The sequence below is a fragment of the Miniopterus natalensis genome, chromosome 6, assembly GCF_054644295.1.
Source record: "Miniopterus natalensis isolate mMinNat1 chromosome 6, mMinNat1.hap1, whole genome shotgun sequence".
NCBI classification, from domain to species: domain Eukaryota; kingdom Metazoa; phylum Chordata; class Mammalia; order Chiroptera; family Miniopteridae; genus Miniopterus; species Miniopterus natalensis.
This window is the reverse complement of record NC_142086.1, coordinates 6156641-6173006: the sequence shown is the minus strand read 5'-3', so window position 1 is coordinate 6173006 and position 16366 is coordinate 6156641. Positions and strand designations below refer to the sequence as shown.

The following is a 16366-nucleotide window of genomic DNA, read 5'->3' as shown; positions in this document are numbered from 1 at the left end:
AAAATGCCAAACAGATATCAAGCTTAAAATAAAGTTTACCTAGGGAAGGTATCTCATGAAAATGTAGTGTATACCAAATAATCTCTTATATAGGGTGTCCCCCAAAAATGTATACACACTTTGAATAATTATAAAGGCAATGTTTGTATTTCAACTGCTTTTTCAAATTTCCAATATCATTTTAGGATGAATTTCCCTTGTTCAAAGCTTAGTCTGGCTGAAAAGAAAGAAACATCAATTGAGTTAGTATGTATACATGTTTTTGGGACACTGTATATATATATATATATATCATATATGTATGTGTATATATATATGTTAAATATCATCAAATGTGTTTGTATTTGTATGTAACTTGATTCAGTAATTTATACATATAACATTTAAAACATACAAGGCATTTGTTTTTAAAACAAAAATAAAACTTTAAATAATTTAAAATTTGTGGTATTTTGGAATGTCTTTTCTTTACTTTCAGAGGGATATGGAATGTCCCGTACTTGGCTAATGTGTACTTAATTAAAGGGAAGACACTTCGATCAGAGATGAATGAAAGGAACTATTTTGTTCGTGACAGACTGGACCCTGACATGGCTCTTTGCCGAAATGCTAGAGAAATGGTAGGGGATACAATCGTGGCTTGCACGATGTTCTTAGAAGATGGCTTGCTTTCCCAGTCGATGTGCCATTGTCTTTTGATGTGCCTTTTCTTTCTAATTTGTAAATACTAGCCAATTTTTTTGGTTGTGTGTTGAAATATTGGGAACAATTATGGAGAGTAATTTGTGAACATTTACTTATGAAATATCTGAAAACTTAGGTTGGTGCTTAGGCTAACTCATCAGCAACAGTGGGATTCAATAATAAATATGAATTTGTTACAAATCAACTTTATTATCAATATCCCCACTCTCCTTACCACTGAACTAGGAAAAGTATTGAGATAAGTAGTATATGTAATCTGTGTGAAACATTAATGATACATTGCTATTCTACAAATCTCCTTTCATTATATAACTTAAATGACTATAGAAAATAATTTGTTTTTCAAAATGTATCAATATCTTTTAAAACATATTTATATGGTTTTCTGTTTTAGAAAGGATTATATTATTGTATTCAAATTTATGTAAGCAAATGTAATTTTGTGCAAAATCAGAAAAGTTGGCAAGTATTTTTTTATTAGCTTCATAAGGCATGTGTTGTGTGAATATGTTTTTCCTACAAACCTATGTGCATTGTTATTGAATATCCTCAGTATCTGTAATTGTAATTTGTGCTCATGTTTGGCTAATTTCACTCAACAGCGCATCCCGGAATGGCCTCTCTCACACATTTTTCTCTTTGTCTTAATTTTATGTCTAATGGAAATTATACTACGGAATGAGCTTGGATTTATGTTTCACCAAAAACAAAAAAAGGGCTAGAATTGTTCTTTGCTCTATAAGCTTTGCTTGTTCTGCATGTTTTCTATGAAGAGCATTTAAGAATGTCAGCTTCTCATGAAGGGCTGCTATTTTATTTACCTGAGAATACCTGAGAGGGTGGGTTTGCAGGTCAACTTACCTGATGCTTCTCTTCATTTTAGACTTTACAAAGGGAAAAAGACTCCCCTACTCCGGAAACATTCCAAATGCTCATCCCCCCAAAGGTGTTCTTTTTATTTCTTTTTATTTGTTTTTGTTTATTTAATTAATACTAGATACGGTATTTTGCCTAGCAGTAAAGTTACTTAAACTTTCCATTTAGCTTGGTAAACTGTTGGTATTCATTGATTCTGAGTCTGAGTATGTGCTTGGGAGCTTTGTGTATTGGGGGTGGGCCTTGTAGGGTATTCAACTCTCAGTTCTTTTGGGCTGATTTACGTTTTATGGCTGACAGGTGAGGAAGTGAAACATAAATCCCTTTCACTAGTTTTTGGATTTTTAAGGGAAAGAAGAGGTAGGAGTAAGTATAAAGTATATCTTGGTAAAAATGAGACTTGGATACTCTTCATGAATTTTTTTATTATTAATAACTAACTCTTTTACCATTAAAACAGGTACAAAAAGAAACAACCTAACGCTAGTGGTGTTGCCACATTTATTTGGTTTGGGACAGGGACGTGAGAGTGATTTTCTTTGGCTGCCTTTAATGAATGTATGAGTACTTTCTGCTTTCAGTTTTTAAACATTAGGACAATAAAAGAATAAAATAGACTGATGAAAGAATGTTGACATTTGAATTCTTGTTTAAAAATGTGATGTCTTCTTTGAAAGGGAAAGAAGTGAAAAGAGGTACAGTTCATTGCACACTGTCTCAAAAATACTTCTGCTTTCAAACAGGAATTTTCCCCGCTGTCTACATCTAGGATCAATGAGAAAGAGACAAAAGCAGTCAATTCTGCCTCTTCTTTTTTTCAGTTGAGTGTCAGTGCTAGCAATTAGTTTTGTGTGGTGTCTGAATTCATAATGAATCTAAATTTTATTTCTTTCATTTTCAATTATGCATGTTTTATATGAAAAATAAAAATGCATGTTCATAAATGAAAATATAAAAGTTGAAATTAATATGCCGTATTTTTCTATGGTTAACTACATTTTCTTGTACTTTATTCTAAGATTGTTAATACTATTCTTTTTTGGCATATAGGGTGTATTTATGTACATTTCTAATAGACATGAATTTGGAAGACTGTTATCAACTGCTAATTACAATACTTCCCATTATAACAACGACCTCTGGCAGATTTTTGAAAATCCTGTGGTATGTATTTCATACTCTATTTATTACTTATTTTCCTGTAACTCTAAATGGATGAAAATAAATTGGGTGACTAATATGAAAATGTGGTAATAGGCCTTAAAAGTTTCTTTAATTATATAAATTTTTAAAAGATGTAATTAATTATATTTTATGTCCTAGAGAGTAGATCTAAACCTGACCAGGAACTTTTTTTTTATTAAGATATATATTAGGTTCGGGGAAGGAACTTTTTTTTTAATCCTCACTGGAGGGTATTTTTCCCATTGCTTTTCAGAGAGAGTGGAAGGGGGGGAGAGAGAGAGAAACACATCCATTGGTTGCCTCCGGCACCTGTCCCCGGGCCAGGGGTTGAGCCTGCAACTGAGGTACATGCCCTTGACTGGAATCGAACTGGAGCCCCTTCAGTCCAAGGGCCAACGCTCCAACCATTGAGCAAAACCGGCTAGGGTGGAAATTTCTTTTCTTTCTCCCAGTATTTCTACTTATATATCGAAAAGCACCATCAAATTTTTCATCAGTTTCAGAAAAAATGTTTACAAGTAGCTCACATACGACAATATTACACTTTGATTTTCAGGAAGAAAATTCAAGAGTTAGTTTGAGAAAATACATTTTATTTTATCATTTGTTTATTTTTTATAACAATTTTGTGACTATAACCAAAGATAGCCAGAGAAAGTTACAGAGTAAGTGGGTTTAACATATAAAGAAAATATTAAGTTGGGACACTATTTCCTTTTAAATTATAAAATTATTTCTTTTCTGAAAGATTTGAATCTATACGAATTAACTTTTTTTTTCTTTTCTGTTTTCTGTAGTGAAGTCAGCACATTTATTCAAGGGAAAATACCCTCTTCAGTAATAATCTTTGTAATACTATTTAGGGTTTTCACTTGCCAGTAGTAAAAGTTTTAAATTACAAACACTCAATCCACCTAATCAGAATTATGTTTTATTTTGTAGGAGTAGTTAGCAACCTGGAATAGTAAATTTAATGGTTTCTGAGTACTCTGTTGAATAGAAAAAGAATATCTTTAAAAGTACTTGCACTAATCGGCATGTCTCACACCCACCTCTCTCTCTCCTCCTCCCTCCTTCTCTTCCTTCCAGTCTCTTCAAAAATCAATGGAAAAATATCCTCAGGTGAAGATTAACAAAAAATAAATAAATTAATAAATAAATTAATTAATTAAAAGTACTTTCAGTCCATGTTAGCTACATATCTTCATCTTTGACAAGCATAGACTTGAGAAAAGGCTTTTTTTAATGGTGAGGGTGAAATTACATATTTTACTTTAACACTGAATTTCTTGTTATTTTTGTTTTTATTTTTTTAAAAATATATCTTTATTGATTTCAGAGAGAGGAAGGGAGAGGGAGAGAGAGAGATAGAGAGATAGAAGCATCAATGATGAGAGTCGTCACTGATCGGCTGCCTCCTGCACGTCCTGGACTGGGGATCAGGCCCACAACCCCAGCATGTGCTCTGACCGGGAATTGAACCACTATCTCCTGGATCCTAGTTCAATGCTCAACCGCTGAGCCATGCCTGGCCGGGCTGAATTTCTTGTTATTTTGAGAAATAGAATGATTTGATTTCTTAGGTAATGTTAGGTTCCTGAAATAATATTCCAAATTATATTCTTAATTGTAGATGTTTGTGTAAAAATTCAAATCTTTGGAGACTATATAATGATAATATCACAAGTAAGTTGGAACAACTTTTCTTTCTATGGCTTTACTTTGGTTTATTGGAAATTCACCTTATAGATATACCTTGTAAGGTGTCTTAGCACAATAATTAATGATTGTCCCATTATCAGAGATCCTAGAAATTAGTAAGGTCACAGTTTGTTCAATGATATTTTAAAGGTCGTCAAAATGAAAAATTAATGTAAAACCTTAGGGGCTTTTTTCTTTAACTTCAAAAATCAATAATGATGTATAGGAAAGAATACAGAAGGATTCTGAAATGTTATGAATGATTATTTACTTCTAATTTTCCCCGTATTTTGGAATCAGATAACTAATCAATATTAGAGGGAATGAGATAATGCAGTGATTTGATCCTTATAATTATATACTGTAAATGAAATGTATTAAAGAATTCGAAGATAGCTTTGGTTCTCTATATCAGCAATATCTTAGCTACATATAAGCAGAGGTGGGCTAAACTAAGAACGCATACAAATTATCTGGACCCCTTTGAAATCTGGCCTCAAAAGGTATATTTCAGACAAATATTTTTTGAAACAGATTTTGACTGGAATTATTTTACGTCTGTACCTCAGTTCTTCCCTGTCGCTTCCCTATATTTGTACTTTGTAAAGAGAAAATTAATAATTTTGTTAGATTTCCTAAATACATTTAAGAAGAGATCTTTTTGGATAATAAATCATTTCATATTTTAATATATACTGTTAGGGTTTGGCTGATGGCAGGCTGTGAAAGAATTCACAACTAAAAGAAGAGATGCAGAGAGGAAGTTTATTTTACTTTCCCTGAAGGGAAAGGGCCCATGCATTGCTAATCAATGCAAGGGCAGAGAACAAAAGGCTGCCTGCTCTTTTAAGCAGGGGCTGTTGCTAGGCAACAAGGAAGCAAGGGGTTTGGGTTGTCTTGAAGTTGTGCAGATACCAGAGAGGTTTGTCTTGAAAAGTTACAGTTTGTTTTCCAGAAGACAATCCAGCAGATGTCCTAGGGAGGGGTCTTATCAGTATTTTTCCAATGCCATTAAAACATCCTTAGAGCAAAAGTCATGAAGAGTCCAAAAGAGGCCTGTTTGAAAGGGAGGAGGGAAGGGAACTTTCTACTAACTAGAGATTTCTTGGTGTGAATTATCCCTGAGTTGTGCAAACAGCAGGGAGGAGGGAGATGCAAGAATGTAGCCTTGAAGTAGCTTATTTGTCCCACAGTTTGAACAGAGAAGACAACAGTCTTAGAGTTTATTTACCAGGTGCTTCTCATAAATTGTGGAAGGCCACAGCAGGGAAAAAGAGAGGCCCTTTTCCTGTCCTTACATATACTCTCTAAATAATTGGGTTTTTACATGAAACCCAGGAAAAGGATTCCTTAGCTGATGTTGACAAAAATTGAGATCAGTGTGTGGTTTATGTGTCAGAGATTAGTCAAAGAGAAGAATTGTTTCATGAATTAGCATGAGGCATGAAGAGGACATATTTTTAATATGTGGTCCTATACCTTAATTTTAGTAAGTTAAAAATAGTTTAGAAAGAAGTTAAAGTATTAGTAACCCTATGATCATTCTTCAATAAATATTAAAACTAGTAAAGGAAGAAATTTTAAGTACATTTTAAAGTTGATATTATTTTAGAGTAATTCACTATAGAAGTATAAGTAAGACTCAAATTGATTAGTTAATATTTACTAATATTTTTTTGTAGGATTTTGTTGTTACTCACTTTTAAACACACATCTTTACCTGCCCTGTGTACATGCATAGGATATAGCATACAAATCTAATGACTATAAGAGTACTCAAGTTTTAAAATCCTGAGTTATAAAACTTCATAAATAAAAATTTTGTGTTTCATAGAAAGACATATGATCATACATAGAATCAGGCAAAAATAAAAAAACAAACTGTGGTTTCTGAGAACTCCTATTTTGTCTAAAACACACATTATAACTTGTTTGAGCAATTTCCAAAATGCATATACTTTATATTTCCTATTAAAATATTTGTGAATGTATTTGCTTTAATCTGTGCAATTTATTTTTTTTTGTAGGACTGGAAGGAAAAGTATATAAACCGTGATTATGCAAAGATTTTCACTGAAAATATAGTTGAACAGGTTCGTATTAATAATTACTGTGATATGTAGAGCCTTTTTGCTGTATTTTCCAGAAGGGCATTTTATTACTGCAATACTGCTTTAGTGGAAGATGTTGTGAAAGTGGAGAAACTACCCCTTAGGTAAAATTTCTATGGCTTAATTCCCAGTTTTATAGCCTAAGGGTCATATAGTTGTAAAACTGTAGAATGTGGAGATGAACACAAATTTTAAGATCATGTGTTTTTTAAGTGTGCTCTCAGTGTCATAGCTTTCTTTTTATTTTATTTTTTATTGTATTTTATTTTTTCTCATCACCATTTATCCCCCCATATCCTCTTCCACCTCCAGTCCTCCCTCCCCCGCTGCAGTCACCAGTGTTTTCTGTGTCTGAGTTAATGTCATTGTTTTCTCCAACCACTAAAAATAAGGAACCATTGGCAGAGCTCTTTAGTGACAGTTTGCCTTTGAAAGAAATTGGCTCTAGGTATCTCTTCTCAGAGGTGCCTTTTACAAAACGAACTCTGGTTTAGATTAGTAGTATTCCAAACTATTGCTCATACCTTATTTCAGAGAATTAAGGCAACTTTGATTCTGCAATATCTCTTTATTTTGTGTACTATGAAAAAGAAAACAAAATACTGCCAATTAAACTATGACACAATGTTTTCTAGTCATTTAGAATGTTTTTATTTTATACATATGGAAAGACTTATTTTACATTTACTAGGACATAGATGTTGTATGTTCTAGGGAACTGCTACACAATCACTTTTCATTTCTGTCACAAATTATAGTGTAAAATCACTTTAAAGAAACATTTTAAAAGGCAACTCAGTTCAGCAAATGCAACACCAGCTAAATGCGTGTATGCCTACTGACACACATACGCACACACAAGGTGAGGGCAGAATGAGTGTTTGACCAAGACCGTGGGATTAAAATTACATCACAATGACTTTAAGACGCAGGTTGATTTCACCGATGTTAAAATGTAAAAAAAAATAAAAGTCTTAAGAGACCCTAAAACTAGTATTGTTTGTTAATAGTAATGTCACTAATGTAGGACAGACTTCTTGAAAAGGACATCTGTGTGAGATAAATATTGAACATTCTGCTCTATTCTTTTTGAAATGCTAGTTATTAGTTAGAAGACCCAGAATGTTATTGTCTTAATGCCGATGCCATGTTTTACAGCCTTGTCCAGATGTCTTTTGGTTTCCCATATTTTCTGAAAAAGCCTGTGATGAGTTGGTGGAAGAAATGGAGCATTATGGCCAATGGTCTGGAGGGAAACATCATGTAAGCTGTAATTTCACAGAGAAAACCGAAATGTGTATGTGGGGCGGGAGGAGGGGTAGGTATTCAGGGGATTCAGAGCGGATTTGTCCCTTGTGTCGTGCGTCTCTGAGGGGACCTAAATGAATGGGCAGCCAAGACGGTCAGGAGAGCTGTTTTTAAGTCTAATTCTGCCACTAACTAATTAATGTTTAACATTTGATCTGTCTGGGCCTCAGCTTCCCTTTTACACACGCAATCACACTGGCCAGTCCCTAAGGCCAGTGTCCCAGGCCCGAGACTGTAAGGGAATGTGTGTCTTTACTGCATGATTTTCTTCAAGGCCACTTCTTATTCTCTGCATTACAGGGAACTGTAGTGAAAATACCAAGACTAAGCTTCTCTGGTTGATTGTCAAAGCTATTTTTTTTTGGTATAAAACCTAAGAAGGAGGAACCTGAATGTCTTTAGTGTAATTCAGTTTTTTATTTACATTCATTGTCAAAGACTTGGCGAGAGGTCTGACTGCCAGTGGGTCAGTGTGTTTCTTTTCCTCGGAGCCCACAGATGCCGGCTCCTTAAGGATACCAAGACATTTAAGCGGAATAGCCTTGAATACCAGTGCCTCCGCTGAGTGCGCACCTCGGCTGGTTAGCTAGTCAGGGAGACAGACGTTCAGAGAACAGTGAGGAACTGAAGCAGCAGGTTGCAGGCAGGGTGATGAAGAGCTGCCAGAGGAGGACTTGGGCGCCACAGAGTGGAAGTGGGGAACAGAGCAGGGAGAGCTTGTTCCTGTGGCGGGAAATCCAGCGAGCCGGGGCCCATCAGGCAGCTAAGACCGCCTGAGGGCCTGCTGTAAAAGGCATTCCTTAGGGGGCTTGGGCGGGCTTTGGAAATTTTGTTTACTTTATAGTCAGACCTTATATCACATTTGCAAAAAATAATATAAATGGAGCCATTTTAAAATGAATTTGGAGCTGCCATCCCATTGTCTTGCACATCTTAGTCCCTGTATCTTTGGAATGTTAAAAAGGCAAGATAACCCTGGACTGGACCCAAGGGCAGCATTGAATCCCAACCCACTGTGTGCAAAGATGGCAAGAAAGGAGATGCCAGGACTGCCTGGACTGAAACTGAGGACACTGTTCAGCATCAGCGTCACCGCTGGCTCGCCTGTACCTGTAGAAATGCTTCCTTCCATCGATGTCGTTGTCCCCTCCCTTTCTCACAAACACCCACTGCCTTCGCCTCCTAATCAGAACACTACTGGGGTTTCTGCCCCAATCAGTGCTTTCTGAGTAACTCTTCTTTTGGATCTCAAATAAACACTTGTTACCTCTTACTTCGTCCTTTAATTTTTGTGTTAGCGCATTTTGTAAGTAGGAAAGGAGTCTACCGACTCTGCAGTGTTTTGCTTCATGGATATTTGCGAAGCCGTGTCGCCTAAGTCTTTTTGATAGTTTTGCAGTTCAAGCAGATGGTGTGCCACACTTAAACTGTTAATTTCTTTGTTTTTGATGACCTTGGGGTTGCAAAAGTTCCAAGATAGTACAAATGTGGGTTGCTCGTGGGCCATACTTTATGATATCATTAATCCTGTTTTTAGGACAGCCGTATATCTGGCGGTTATGAAAACGTCCCAACTGATGACATCCACATGAAGCAGATCGACCTGGAGAACGTGTGGCTTCACTTCATCCGGGAGTTCATCGCGCCGGTCACGCTGAAGGTCTTCGCGGGCTACTACACCAAGGTGGGCCCCCGCCCCCGCCCCCCCCCCCCACAGTTCCACACAGGCGTGCTGTGTACGTTTCTGTCGATAAGCAGATCCATTCATTTACTTTGCTTTTAGGGCTTTGCATTGTTGAATTTTGTGGTGAAATACTCCCCCGACAGACAGCGCTCCCTGCGCCCTCATCACGATGCTTCTACCTTCACCATCAACATTGCGCTCAATAATGTGGGGGAAGATTTCCAGGTAATGTGGGAGCTATTTTTTACATTCTTCAAATAGTCACTACAAAAAGGCCTTTACTCCCCCCCCCACCTTTGTTTTAAAGATTCTGCTTATATGGCATAATTTTAATTTTGCCACTGATAAAAAAATAAACATAATAGGCTGTTTATTTGTCCATCTCTTCTAGGGAGGCGGTTGCAAATTTCTAAGGTACAACTGCTCGATCGAGTCGCCGAGGAAGGGCTGGAGCTTCATGCACCCAGGGAGACTCACGCACCTGCACGAAGGACTCCCCGTGAAGAACGGAACTCGGTACATTGCAGTGTCTTTCATAGACCCCTAAGTTATTCCCCTGTCCCTGAATCACTGTTTCTAACGGATGGATGACTGGCACGAACATGCCCGAAGTTGTGATGGAGAAGACGAGAGAATATTTAAGTAACTTCAGCAGAACAGCTTCACTTTGGGCCAAACATTTGAGAAACTTTTTAAAAAAAGTTTGATATATCCTAATGTCTGCTCTGAGCCTTAAAACGCAGATTGAAGAAGAAAAGAAAGGAAAAAACAGTAAAATCGAATATTTATTTCTTTGCCTTATTGTCTCAGAATAATGACAATTTTTCTGGATTTGTGTTTCAGCTGATAAAATAATCGGGTACAAATGCACAAGTGACAAATGAGACTAGTAATATTTTCTTATTTAACAAAGCCTGGGAAGAATTTTATTTATCAACATGTAGATAAAATGGATATAAATGAAAATTGGCAACTTTTTAAATGTTGGAAAACTGGAATTCTAACTGAATTTGTGTGCAATTGATTGTATAAGTACTTTTTTGACCACCTGTATAGGTACATTTTATAGTAGTTCCTGACGGAATGTACAGAACAGTATTACACAGTGTTTTTCCTTAAGAGACTTAGTACAAAACACAATAAGCTGCATATCCAGTTGAAAGTATTTTTGTTTAGATTGTTAGACTTTTTTACATTTGTATTAGAAATAACGCCCCGTGTTCCTTCGGATGAATTTTCCAAGGTGGATTATATTACATAAATATTAGGTTTAGGAAGGCTTTCAGGCCTTTCCATTTAAGTCAAAGAGGGTTGTTTTCTTAATTCCAGAAAATAATGAGGGTTCATTTTTCTTTGAGATGAGTAGCAGCATTTTACGATTATTTTTTTAAGCACTTGAATTTTACATCAGGAAGATAAATTGGCGAAGCTTTCTGTTGCCCTGTGCACCCCCCTCGTTTTGTTTTCAGGGAGGGATATTCACTTTTGTCTTCCCAGCATAGTCTCCATTCTGTCCTTCTTACTCTTTTTATAGCTTTTTAAAATCCCACTTTGAAATGATTTCCCTACACAAAAGAATTTGTGCCTTGATTTTCACCGTTTCTCTGAGTGAGGTTTAAATATCCTTATTGTAGCTACTGTTTTTAATTTAAAGGCTAAACTTGAAAAAAAGTTCTAAGTCATGGTGCCAAAATTCATTTTTCTAACACCGTGTGTTAGAAAATTATGAAAAATAAAATAATTTAAAATAAGTCTCTGTTCTCTTTATTATTGGTGATTTAGCTTAAGAAGATAGTTATAATTAAGTAGGCTGAAAGAGTATCTGGATATAATAGGCTATGATTTTTTCACCTTGCTTGGTACATTTACTAGTATCATAACTTAATGAAAACTATTTATTGAATTACAAATAGAATTAATAACTTCAATCTCAAAGTGACTAGGGATTTGATCTAACTTATTTTACAAGTGAGGAAATAGAGATATATATTTATTATTTTATTCATTATTCTATTTTCTATATATTTTTATTTTATTGATTTGAGAGAGAAAGGATGAGAGAGAGAGAAAGGGAGAAAGAAAGAAACACTGCTCTGCTGTTCCACTAATTTATGCGTTCATTAGTTGCCTCTTGTATGTGCCCCGACTGGAGATTGAACCCGCAACCTTGGCCTGTGGAGACGATGCTCTAACCAACTGAGCTACCTGGCCCAGACTCAATTGTATATTTATTTATTCAATGCTGTTTTCCAAGGTCCTGCTGTGGGCCAGGCACACATTGAGGATGTGGCGATGAACAACATGCTACAATTACTGGGAGATGGACTTAGGAAATAAGGAAGCTGGGTTCTACCTCTTTTCTCTTCTTCAATGACACTTAATACCCAGAGTAAATTCCTACTATTTGTCAAGGTGGTTGAGGAGACATTTTAGTAATGATTTGTGAGTTACATTTAGTATACTTAAGGGATGGTATTCCAAATATGTTACAGCTGGTATGTCGTGGATGCCACCCAGTCAGAACAGACTCCGGCTATAAAAACAGAGTGCTGCCAGCACCAGCCAGCCCACTGCCCCCGTGGTACATTTCGGAGGACAGACATCTCCCAGACCCTGGCTCTTTTCAGTGGTAGTATCCATGGGTGCTGACCTATAATCACTGTTTTAATCACATGCCATTTTTCTAGAAATGGGATTGATATAGTCAGCTGAGTACACTTTCTATCTGTTTTCCTTCTCATCCTAGATTTCATGAAATGATGTAAGTGCTTTTTAAAAGAAAAATTTATGATTAACAAGGGAAAGTGAGAAATTCCCATAAGTAGATCAGAAAATTTGAAAAATGGAAAACAGGATTGAATGGAGAAAGCTGCAGCTTGAAACACGCTCAGCTCTGGCAACCATCAGTTTGTACTCTGTTTCCGCGAGTTCCTGTTTTTCAGATTCTACATGTGAGAGAGCATACAGTAGTTATCTTTGTCTGACTTATTTCACTTAACACCCTCAAGGCTCATCTCTGTTGTCTCAAATAGCAATATTTCTTCCTGTTTTATGGTTGACTAATAATACATTGTGTGTGTGTCTGTGTGTGTGTAACTTCTTTACATATTCATCCATCAGTAGACACTTAGGTTGTTTCCATGTCTTGGTTATTAAATAAGGCTGTAATTAACATAGGGGTGCAGATGTCTTTTGGAGACAGTGATTTTGTTTCCTTCAGACATATACCCAGAAGTGGAATTGCTAGGTAGGTTATATCATTGCTATTTTTAATTTTTTGAGGACATGAAATCTTTTTCTGTGGAAATAATTTGCATATTATTGTTTAACTTAAAAACAGTAGAAAGGGGAGAATTCCCATAAGTAATTTAATTTCATTAAAAAGTATATGAATGTCAAAGATAACCATTTATGTTTGCATGTGTGCTCATGGGCATGTGTATATTAACAAAGGCTTTAAATGCTCATCGTGGCCACACTATTTCTAATTCCTGATGTGCACAGATATAAGCATGAATATTTCTCCCAACACAGATACTTTAGTAGTTGTCTATTATATTATCATCTCCATTTTGCTTCATTTTTGGTTTTTTGTTTTGTTCTTTTATCTTTATTGTTGAAAGTATTACAGATGTCCCCCCCCCCCAATTGATCTCCTCCACCCTGCACCCCCCGCCCCAGGCCTTTACCACACTATTGCAAAGTATTCCATGGTGTAAATGTCCAAGAAGATGCTTGATATGATTTCAATCTTCTTGAACTTGTAGAGACTTGTTTTGTGTCCTGACATGTGGTCTATCTTTGAGAATGTCCCATGTGCATTTAAGAAGAATGTATATTCTGCAGCTTTGGGGTGAAATGTTCTGTAAATGTCATTTAAATCCATCTGATCTACTGTGTCACTTGGAGTCACTGTGTCCTTGTTGATTTTTTGTCTGGAAAGTCTATCCAGTAAAATCAGTGGGGTATCAAAGTCCCCTACTATGACTCTATGGCTGTCGATCTCTCCCTTAAAGTTTTCCAGAAGCTTTTGTCAGCTTGTGTGAGTCTTTTGTTCTGAGGTGGGTCTCTTATAGACAGCATATATTTGGGTCATGTTTTTCTTATCTATTCAGCTACCCTATGTCTATTGATTGGAGCATTTAATCCATTTGTATTTAAGGTTATTATTGATAGGTACTTATCTATTGCCATTTTGTTTCCTTATGCCTATGTTTCTCTCTCTCCCTATTTCAACTTCTTATTACAGCAGTCCCTTTAACATTTCTTGCAGTGCTGGTTTGGTGGTGATAAACTCCTTTGACTTTTTTTTCTCTGGGAAGCACTTTATTTCACCATCTGTCTTGAATGATAGCCTTGCTGGATAGAGTATTCTTGGATTCAGATACTTGTTTTGCATTTCCTTGAATACTTCATGCCATTCCCTTCTGGCCTGTAGACTTTCTGATGAGAAATCAGCTGACAGCATTATGGGGGAGCCTTTGTAGGTAACAGATTGCTTTTCTCTTGCTGCCTTTAAGATTCTCCCTTTGTCTTGAATTTTTGGCATTTTGATTATGATGTGTCTGGGCATGGGCTTTGCATTCTTGCTTGGGACTCTCTGGGCCTCCTGAACTTGTGTGACTTTTTCCTTGACCAAGTTAGGGAAGTTTTCTTCCATTATTTCTTCAAACAGATTCTTTAATCATTGCTTACTTTCATCACCTTCTGGTATTCCTCTGATGTGAATATTGTTACGTTTCATGTTGTCCCACAGCTCCCTTAGACTGTCCTGTTTTTTAATTGCTTTTTCTTTTTGGATCTCTGATGAGTGATTGTTTTCTACCTTGTCTTCTAATTTGCTGATCCAATCCTCAGCTTCCCTTAATCTGCTGTTTATTCCTTCCAATGTATTTTTTATTTCTACTATTTCATTCTCGATTTCCTTCATAGTTTCCATATATTTTCTCATGCTGTTGAGTATCCTTATGATCAGAATTATGAACTCTATATCTGACAGATTGCTTATCTCCATTTCCCCTTTTTTTTTTTTTTAAATATATCTTTATTGATTTCAGAGAGAGGAAGGGAGAGGGAGAGAGAGATAGATAGAAACATCAATGATGAGAGAGTCATTGATTGGCTGCAGCCTGCAACCCAGGCATGTTCCCTGACTGGGAATCAAACCCCGATCTCCTCGGATCCTAGGTCAACACTCAACCTCTGAGCCATGCCTGGCTGGGCTCCATTTCCTTTATCTTTTGAGAATTCTTTTGTTCGTTCATTTGGGGCTTTTTTTTCTCTCTCCATCTTGGCTGCTTGTTTGGATTTGTTTTTATGTATTAGATGGGTTTTCTAGGACTCCCAGTCTTTTGGATGGTCTCTGGTGCAGACCAATGTCAGGTGCTGTTTGTGACTGGCCTTGAGTACCCTGTTTGAAGTTTTCTGCACTTCACAGCTTGTGGTTCCCTCTGCTGGGGCTGTGTGTGCTTGGACAGGACCAAGATGGGCACCCAGGTCTGCTTTTCCAAGCCCTGGGTCCAGAAGCAAATCAGACCAAAAGACATTATTCTCGACACTGATTTATATTCATTACCTTTTTGTTCACGAATGTTACTATGAAATGGTAGAAAGAATCCTTAAGAAATCACATGGTGCTATATAATTCTCCACCTACTTGGAAAATTTTACATTTTGACAAAGTGAGAAGTGGACATGTTAAGTCATATTTTTATTCTACAGAGCATTAATTGTTAGATAATTAATTGAAAAATATGTGCATATTTGGAAAATGATGACATCTTATTAAACTTTGTTGTATTAAATTATTTTCATGTGATTATGTATTACGAATCTTGCCAAATTATGACATCACAGACCCACCTTGTCATTAATGTAGATAACTAATAGGGTATAAATTTTAAGCAAAGAGCAAGAGCTTTAAATTTTTAAACAATATTCATGCTTTCAAAATTTTTCATAAAGGCTAATATAAATAAAAAATTATTATATTGGAAAATTAGTTTTTTCAACAACTTTTTTTGTGGTATTCAATACAATAGTTTGAAAGGAGAAATTGGGACACCTTATTCTGAAATAAGTGATAGCTGGCATATTTTTAGTTAATACACTGAAGTAATTTCTTTACTGTTCTTTGTACACTTTGTAAACTGCTAATTTATGTTCACTAGGGAATATGGGCCTGTACTAGTAATAAAATTACTGGATCAATTACTACTGATCCAGTAATTTGTTTTCAGTAAAAAAGGTCACTCACATAATACTGGAATTGTTCCCGAGAGTTAAATTGTAAAAGGAAATATAATTTTAAAAATTTCTTTGCCTGGCCAGGCGTGGCTCAGCAGTTGATCGTTGACCTATGCGCCAGAAGGTAATCGTTCGATTCCTGGTCAGGGCACATGCTAGGTTTGCAGGCTTGACCCCCAGTAAGGGGCGTGCAGGAGCAGCTGATCAATGACTCTCTCATCAGTGATGTTTCTAGCTCTCCCTCTTCCTTCCTCTTTCTGAAATCAATAAAAACATAAAATTAAAAAATTTTTTTTGTGTGTCAGGGAAAGGTAAATCACAGTAATTTTTTTCTTCGTAATCAGCACAGTGCTTATAAGTACAGCACTGAGGACAGCATTCCTGTGATATAAAAATTGAGCAACTCAAAGTCTGAAATTAATAATCTCTGTTTTATTTTTCTGAAGATTAACAAAATTTGTTCCCCTTAAAGTTGGTGAAGGAAAGTGTACTAGGTAGTTCTAATATACTTCGCCTCGCACATTCAAACGCTGACCGTACATCCTTCCTG

General features: G+C 36.1%; 1 protein-coding gene across 2 annotated transcripts in view; it reads left to right on the top strand.

Moving 5' to 3' along the window:
* The window catches only part of PLOD2 (procollagen-lysine,2-oxoglutarate 5-dioxygenase 2), a 104805-nt gene extending 89234 nt beyond the window's left edge, over window positions 1-15571 (top strand). Inside the window, exons 13-20 of one of the 2 annotated variants that reach the window (XM_087818066.1) lie at window positions 479-620; window positions 1589-1651; window positions 2632-2745; window positions 6495-6560; window positions 7737-7841; window positions 9424-9570; window positions 9670-9795; window positions 9962-15571. In XM_087818066.1, coding sequence (XP_087674192.1) covers window positions 479-620; window positions 1589-1651; window positions 2632-2745; window positions 6495-6560; window positions 7737-7841; window positions 9424-9570; window positions 9670-9795; window positions 9962-10117 — 919 coding nt within the window. In that variant the 3' untranslated portion in view covers window positions 10118-15571. The remainder of the gene's footprint in view (window positions 1-478; window positions 621-1588; window positions 1652-2631; window positions 2746-6494; window positions 6561-7736; window positions 7842-9423; window positions 9571-9669; window positions 9796-9961) is intronic. The other variant, XM_087818067.1, reaches the window with a different exon arrangement.
* Window positions 15572-16366: the final 795 nt, after the last annotated feature.